General features: G+C 42.7%; 1 protein-coding gene across 3 annotated transcripts; it reads left to right on the top strand.

Moving 5' to 3' along the window:
• Positions 1–1,799: 1,799 nt before the first annotated feature.
• Positions 1,800–7,870, top strand: LOC133915788 (ubiquitin-like modifier-activating enzyme atg7). 3 transcript variants are annotated; one of them, XM_062359103.1, is made up of 20 exons: positions 1,800–2,114; positions 2,762–2,958; positions 3,038–3,229; positions 3,334–3,388; positions 3,500–3,591; positions 3,712–3,916; positions 4,008–4,125; positions 4,206–4,347; positions 4,460–4,609; positions 4,696–4,884; positions 5,098–5,277; positions 5,395–5,507; positions 5,672–5,819; positions 5,895–6,116; positions 6,197–6,346; positions 6,427–6,615; positions 6,690–6,872; positions 6,988–7,103; positions 7,231–7,378; positions 7,496–7,870. In XM_062359103.1, the coding sequence occupies exons 1-20, from the start codon at positions 1,979–1,981 to the stop codon at positions 7,661–7,663; spliced, it is 3,093 nt and encodes a 1,030-aa protein (XP_062215087.1). In that variant the 5' UTR covers positions 1,800–1,978; the 3' UTR covers positions 7,664–7,870. The 3 variants fall into 3 exon arrangements, with proteins under 3 accessions (XP_062215087.1, XP_062215079.1, XP_062215097.1); XM_062359095.1 differs by having other exon boundaries at positions 5,098–5,283; XM_062359113.1 differs by lacking the exon at positions 2,762–2,958 and having other exon boundaries at positions 1,982–2,114; positions 3,172–3,229; positions 5,098–5,283.
• The last annotated feature ends 584 nt before the right edge of the window (positions 7,871–8,454 follow it).

The raw sequence follows: 8,454 nt of genomic DNA, 5'->3' as shown, positions 1-8,454 counted from the left end.
TCATTCTCACAAGTGTGGCTGGGGCAACGGCCGCCTATGCCACGACCCTGACTATCTTCTTTCTAGGGATCATCCTACCTCTTGGGCACTTCTATTGTTCGAATCCCCATGGATGCCGCGCTGTTGGCGCAAGAATATGTCTTGCACAAACAAGTACGACGAGAGTACACTCACAAGAGTGTGCTCAAGCTTGGAGAAGAAGTAGAGAGGGAGGAACACCAGATATGTGATGGTCAAGAAGGATTGGTCCTTTGGTCTGATGGCCAAGGGTCTTCATTTATAGTGTCATGCCGGGTGTAAATGTACAAATATACCCTTACAGAGATAGTGATACAAACCATAGTTATCCCATATGGACCTAGGACCGGTTGAATCACTCGGCATGGGTCTAGGTAGGATGTATTTTACCCCTAACCAGAAGATATTATCTATCATGACAATACAATAGTGCAAGTAGCCCTAGGGACGTGGCGCCCAGCTAGTCGCCTATTGCGGTGTCGCACTGTCCAAGAGGTCAGTCTGATCCCCACTTGCACTTGAGATGTTAAGACGTTTCCTACATGCATTGAATTAAATGTAGGTTACTTCCTTACAGATGGAGGACGGCTGGTGGGTCTCTTCTGGTTAATCTTTCTTCTAGGTTAGATGGCTCTCCCTTGGGACTTCGAAAAGCCGGCCCAAACTCTAAAAGGCAAGGGCTCTGGAGACTGGGGCTCCAGAGGGTAAGGACTTTAAAGGCAAGGGCTCCGAAAGGCCAGGGCTGGCTCTTGAAGCCTGGTGATCCGTATGGCCTCTATGGACCCTTTTTGTCTGCAAGCGCAGTTCGTCGGGGCCAGAAGCAGCAAAGGTCCTAAATGATGACCCTAACACATAATATCAGGAAAAATGTGGTTCTATAAAAATGTTCTTAAATTAACAACAAAATAATGTAGTTTTACGAAATTGGCCAATAAAAATGTGGTTATCTGATAGCTTTTACCATTTTAGTATAGTTTTTTAAAATTCACTCAAAAAGAAATTTTGCTAGCATATGAGACGTCGGTGACAATAAAGAAATCTTGCCATATGTGTAACAACGAACTAAACAGATGCCTAACTTAGTAAAACTCATGTATCATGAATTTATCGTTTTGTTTTGTAGTTGGAAGCTGTACCTATGATGACATTATGCAGCATAATTTTGGAGGAGCTTTCTAGCTTCGAGGAACTATCAACATTATTATTTTTCCTAATTTATGAGATGCATTAAGAAATCAATGTGACACAACCATCTACAAATGCTTAGATTGTTCGATGTAAGGACTAAGAGCAACATTATCACATCATAGATAATTCATAGATCGGAAGTCCGACCACTTATGAGTGAGAAAGGAAGAAAATAGAATTGTTGTAGGGCTAGATGCAACGTATAGTCTTCTTTAGTAATAGGTGGTGAACCGATGAGATGTAGGGTTTGAAAATAGTTCATTGGATCCTTGAGGCATAAGGAAAGCGGAGGCAATTTGACGAGCAACGATAATATTTGATATAGCATCGACTACGTTGAAACTAGTTTGTGTAGAGCTACATCATCGATAGAGCATATGGTGCAACAAAAATGATGAGAGGAGGGCGAGCAGTGGCATTGGAATACGAAGGACCAAGTGGTAGCGCTACTAGTCACGCTTAGCTACGTCCACGAAAGACTTTCACCAAACATGCTATAACGATTTGTATTTTGTTAACTTTTTTTCTTTAAAAAACAGGCTCGTATGAACTTCACCACAATCCTTGTCCCCGTGGTCTTCTAAAGCTCCACGAAAGACTTTCGAGTCGTACACACGCCAAAGCTACCTCCACGGCTCCAACGAGGAGGGATATCCATGGAACCAGGGGGCAACTAGAAAAAAAAAAAAAAAAAACTAAAGCCAAAACCAGCGAGCAGAAGCAGAACCGGCCGTGCCGCTCACCGTGCCGGCCGAGGGAAGACGAGACGGCGATGGCGGGGGCAGGGTTCCCTCGGCCGCTGCAGGTCCACGCGATCCAGAGCTGCGCGGAGGAGGGGTTCTGGGACGCGCTCCGCCGCCTCAAGCTCGACGTCCTCGGCACCGACGACTCCCCCATCCCCATCACCGGTCAGCTCCCAACCCCTTCTCTTTGCCGTTTGCTCGTACAATTCGCGATCTAGGGCAGGAAATGAGCGCGAATCCCCTGCACTTCCGAGCCCCCACTCCCGGGTTTCCGTGGAACCCAGCCCGGCGTAGTTTCTTACCGGGTCGCGATCCGAGTGCGGGCGCTCCTGCTGCGAGTTTCGTTCGGTTGTTGAGGGGTCTCGCCGGAGCTGGTGGTTCGTGGACGTAATGTTGCTTAGGGGTTGCGTCAATGTGAGGTTTGCTTGCGATATTACTGAGTGACGGAGTTTATCTCGTGCACCGCAGTTTACACATCTGGAGCCAATGGTTTGGATTTTAGCGCTTGCAGGGATTGAGTTTAGGAACTAGTGTTCCTCGTGCTAGGATCGGTTGTCTAACAAGTTATGTTCTTGGTTATTGTCGTTGCTAATCCCTCTTTGCACACTGCTGTCCGCACTCTTAACGCACAAATTGTGATTCTGAGGATGAACTGTTGGGGTTCATCAGAAGAAATTTCGAAGAAAGAATTTTAGTTTTGTGTTTTCCGCTAATTCTATTGACAATGGGTTTTGTCGTGTGCCTAGTCTTCTTACAGTTTTAGTTAGAGATCTCTGGATAAGCTAAACAGTTTTTTTTTAATGTTATGTCAGGTTATTATACTCCACGCCAGAATCGCAAGGTTGCAAGCCGCTTAAGGCTATGCCCAGAATCATTAGTGCCACCATCTCACAATTCCATTGGCTCTAGGAACAATTGCCCAGTCCCAGGTACCCTCATAAACACTAATAACACGAGAGGATTCCAAAACCTAGACAGAGAGCTTCTTCTGAAAGCAGAAGCGAAGAAGGTACATGCTTGACATGGAATTAGCTATTGTTTGCACTTTTTTTTACTTGTCTAATTCTAGTTTGTATGTATGGGGCCAGATATTGCATGACATTATGTCCGGTAAAGTAGAAGAGGATCCTGCTCTGCTACTTAGGTTCCTTGTGATATCATTTGCTGATCTGAAGAATTGGAAGGTCTATTACAATGTTGCATTCCCCTCACTGGTTTTCAGCTCTAAAATGACCCTGCTCAGCCTGCAAGACTCGTCACAAGTGCTCAGCAAAGAAGAGGTCATGTTCCTGTTCACCTAATATTTAACAACGCCAGTTTTCTTGTTTGAACTATCCTCCCCCCCCCCCCATTGGTACTGAAAGTTGTTTATTTGTTCCTGCAGGCAGCATCCTTGTATAAATCATTGCAAGAGTGGCGTGCTTCTAGTGAAACAACAGGTTTGAGAATCATTCCTAACAGCAAGTGCAGATGCTTAGCATCATATTGTTAGTTTGTTATGTTGGTCCGATTTGCTAATTCTTTGTTGCAATGGATTAACATCTCTGCAGTTCCATTCTTTCTGGTTAGTATATCCTCAGATTCCTCTGCCTCTGTAAGACAACTGAAGGACTGGAAAGCTTGCCAGGGGAACTGTCAAAATGTATGGTTCATGTAATCCATTTGATCATTTAAATTAGCTGAGTTTTGATAGATCTTTTAGAAGAATCTCCTCATTAACCCATCTTTGCGTTGTGTGTCAATTCATTCTTTGCTGTTGCAGCTGCTATTTGGGTTTTATGATCATGGCTTTCGGCATGACAATGGCAAACTAGATTTCCCTGGCTGGGCTCTTAGAAACTACATTTCATTCCTGAGCATGCGGTGGAAGATCGAGAAAGTTCAGTTCTTCTGCTACCGAGAATTGCGTGGGCAGCCTGATCTAGAACAGTCCTTAATTGGCGAAGCATCATTTCCACCACCTTGTGGTATAAATATGATGGATTTTATTTTTTTAAAAAAACTTCCCATCACTTTCACCGATAATTTGTCCATTTGTAACATTGGCTGTTATGACAGGCTGGGATGACCCTGATTATGTACCTGAAGTTATTGGGTGGGAAGGAGAAAAGCCTGGGAAGGGAACAAAAGAAATGATACCAAAAGAAATAAATCTTCAATCAATGAATCCGGCAAGGTAGATTGAAGATTATTTATTTTGCTTTGGAATTAATCAACTATGAGTAGAACTATCTTGATTGTTTATTTTACGAACAGTCAGGATGAAGAAAAACAATTGATGCACTTGAAGCTTATGGGGTGGCGCCACTTTCCAGTGAATATAGACAAGTTATCGCGTGTTCGAGTTCTTCTGTTGGGTGCTGGAATTCTTGGATGTGAAGTTGCTCGCCTACTTATGGTTAGTGCTTTGTTCTATTAGATAGATTCCTGTTCCTTGCAACAAAACATAACAGAATGCACGCAAGTGTATATTTTCTCCTTTTTATTCATGGTGGAAACCATTTTTTCAGACCTGGGGTGTACGGAAACTTTCAGTGGTTGACAGTGGTTCTGTTGCCACATCTGATCTTGTCAAACAATCACTCTACATAGACAAGGACTGTGGAGTCCCAAGAGTGACTGCAATAGTTCCACATCTCAAAGCAAGATGTCCTGCAATGGTGAGGCTACCCCCCCCCCCCCCCCCGGCAAACACACACAAAAATACTTTCTACAGATTTCTCTAATAATGATTGCTGTCATGTAGGAGGTAGAAGGCACGAAAATGGAAATACCAGTGCCTGGGCATCCTGTTTCTCCCAGCAAAATAGCAAGTGTGCTTGATGATTGCAAGCGTCTCCAAACATTAGTGGCTTCCAATGACGTGGTCTTTTTGTTAACTGACACATGGGAGAGCAAGTGGCTTCCAACTCTTTTGTGTGCAAATCAAAACAAGGTAAATCTTGAACACACTATCCAGCTGCAAAGGACCTTTATAGTTGTTCTCATCAATGTCTAAGAATTTTTTAACACCTATGGCTGAGAGAAGGAATCCAGATACACCAATCACATAGTTCACTAGTTCAGTTAAAAAAGTACTCCTAATCTCTCCATTTTCATTGTGTGAAGTGCTCTTAGGTACTAATGGTGTGTTCTGTCTCCACTGCAGATTGCTGTTACTGCAGTATTAGGATATGACAATTACCTTGTCATGCGACATGGTGCTGGTCCAGGAACAAGAAGTGGGGTTATGGATGAAGTGATTGCTCAGATAGAGCATTTGTCCACAGAAGATGCTCTTGGACGTCAAAGATTGGGCTGTTGTTTCTGCAATGATGCTGCTTCCCTTGTAAATGTACCAGAGATAAAGACTTCTTTTGGAAATGTTCTCATGATGTTTCTGTTTTATACTTACAATTTATACTACTTTTGTAGCTTCGTCATGTTTGATGTCATTCTTTTGCAGTCAATCCCTAATGGAACACTAGATCAACAAGCAATAGCACTACCTGGACTAACCTCGATTGCATCTGGCGAAGCAGTGGAGCTGTTTGCTAGGATGTTACATCATCCTGATGAGTAAGCTGCTATATACCTGAAAGATAACTGCATAACCCAACATGTATTTGTGTAGCATTGATCCCAGTGAAGATTAGTTGACTGATCTTAGTTGTAGGAGAACTCTGAGAATCTAACCAGTCCACCATGCGGTACCTTAACGATAGTACCATACCCTCTTGCAGGATACATGCTGCAGGAGATATTGCTGGTATGGACACTGAACATCAGCTTGGTCTATTGCCACATCAGCTACGAGGATCACTCCCAAAGTGTGTTTTATCAACTGAATTAGGCAATTCCTCAAGCAATTGTACTGCATGTTCCAATGCAGTAAGTAAATTCTACTATGCACTACGCTCTCAGAATTTTATTGCTTCTAATGTCTCTCCACGTTAAACATTCCAGGTATTGTCAGAGTATAGAAGAAGAGGATTGGATTTTGTTGTGCAGGCCATCAACCATCCAACATATCTAAAAGATCTAACAGGCATTACTGATTTGAAAAAGCCGGATGCTTGTCCTAGAATGCCCGCCAATATCCCTGTAAATTCAGACAAGTTTTCCGATGTCAGATGCCTACTTTTAGGTGTTGGGACTCTTGGATGTGATGTTGCCCGTATTCTTATGGTCAGTGTTGTGTTTGAATATGGTGGAAACCAACTTTTTAGGAATCGCACATCTGTTTAATTGTGGTGAAAACCTTTCAGGACTGTGGTGTACGGAAGCTAACAGTGGTTGATAGTGGCCGTGTTGTTGTGTCAAATTTGGCGAGACAATCACTCTACACATCTGATGATCGTGGTGCCCCCAAAGCGACTGCGATACTTAGGCATCTAGCGGACAGATGTCCTTCAGTGGTGAATCCTCACTTCCCTCAAAACAGTACTAACTTTTTTGTTTTTACTATTCTCATCGCTAAGAAAAATCTGCAATGCAGGATGCACAAGGCATTCAAATGGAAATACCTATGCCAGGGCATCCTGTGTCTCCTAGTGAAGTAGCTGGTGTGCTTGAAGATTGCAAGCGCCTGGAGGAATTAGTAGCTTCCCATGATGCTATCTTCTTGTTGACCGACACCAGGGAAAGTAGATGGCTTCCAACGCTCCTCTGCACTAATGAAAACAAGGTAAACCTTGTCTGCATCCTTGAATTATGTAGACCTTCGGAAGTGTTATATGATAATGCCTCTTTGCACTGCAGATTGCGATTACCGCAGCATTAGGGTATGACAGTTACCTTGTCATGCGACATGGGGCTGGTCCTGGCATAAATTGTGAAGGTTCGGATGTGGTTGCTACCACGGGTAAGCTGTCCACAAAGGATGCTTTTGGACGTCAAAGACTGGGGTGCTATTTCTGCAATGATGTTGTTGCTCCTGTTGATGTAATGTTGCCTAAATTTTGGAAATCCATACTCATCGTGCTTAACATAATACCTCCTACAATCGGAAACTGGATCAACAATAATCATGACATCATTTTCTTACCATCTGATGCAGTCAGTCTCCAATCGAACACTGGATCAACAATGTACAGTAACACGACCTGGTCTAGCCTCTATTGCATCTGGACGTGCCGTTGACCTCTTCACAAGAATGCTACATCATCCAGATGGGTAAGCAATTGGACACCTGGAAGCTGGAAGGATGCCAATACGTGTGTGTTAGCACTTGCAGGGAAGATGGTTGTGCATTCAATGACTAGAAACCAAGGAAACCTGATAACCTTGCTACCTCTTGCAGGATACATGCTCCAGGAGAGAACGCTGGCACGATCGGTGAGCATCCGCTTGGCCTATTGCCTCACCAGATACGAGGATCACTGTCACAGTACAACTTATTAACACTCTTGGGTTATTCCTCTAGCAATTGCACGGCGTGTTCCAATGCGGTATGTAACTTTTGTTGTTGCACAAAATGAAACGATAGTGTCGGAACTTTGTTGATAGTTATGTCCCTGATAGTTACGTTGCAAGAAACATTAGTGATTTCATGCAAAATATTGCAGGTATTGTCTGAATATCGGAGGAGAGGAATGGATTTTGTGATGCAAGTGATCAACGAACCAACTTATTTGGAAGACCTAACTGGCCTGACGGACTTGATGAAATCTGTAGCTTACTCTCAGGTCGAGTGGTTAGATGGAACCGATGAGGACGAGTTAGTCGACATCTGATGTATCACATGATTTTAGTAACTGTAAATATCATTTCCTACAAGATGATTCATGCGATGATGAGAGTGACATGTTTGTGTGGGATGACTTAGCTGAACAAGAAGAAGCAATCAAGCAAGCACCCTGTAAACACTTCTGACATCTTGACACGATGCAAACTTTTACACTGTAATGTAGACAAGTCTATACAAAATGTTGTTAATTTTCTGTTAGTGTTGTTTTCATTAGGGAACTATTGATTTCCCTAGCAAATGCAATTAATTATGGGAACTAATGGTTCTACTCTCGATTTTGTTTATATATATATATACTATATGTATATTCTGCGCACATCTCACAAGTTGTAACTCACAGTGTTTTGAGTTGTAACTGAGGAATGTGAGCAGTGTGAATAACAAGTTATAACTCACAATATTTCGGGTTGTAACTATGTATTTCTGGATGTAAAGGTGTAACTGGTCTACTTAACAAATTGTAACTCACAGTGTTTCGGGTTGTAACTACGGAATATACGCAATGCGAATAACAAGTTGTAACTCACAGTGTTAGCTTTTTGTATTGCAATTATGCATTTCTGGACGTGAAGTTGTAAGTGATCTACTTAACAAGTTGTAACTCATAGTGTTTCGGATTGTAACTGGGGATATGCGCAGTGCGAATAACAAGTTTTAACTCACAGTATTAGCGTCTCGTGTTGCAATTATGCATTTATAAACGTGAAGTTGTAACTAGTCTACCTAACAAGTTGTAACTCACAGTATTTCGAGTTGTAACTGGAGGATGTGCACAGT

The sequence above is a fragment of the Phragmites australis genome, chromosome 1 (genome assembly GCF_958298935.1).
Source record: "Phragmites australis chromosome 1, lpPhrAust1.1, whole genome shotgun sequence".
Lineage (NCBI taxonomy): Eukaryota > Viridiplantae > Streptophyta > Magnoliopsida > Poales > Poaceae > Phragmites > Phragmites australis.
This window is presented reverse-complemented; position numbering and strand designations above follow the sequence as displayed.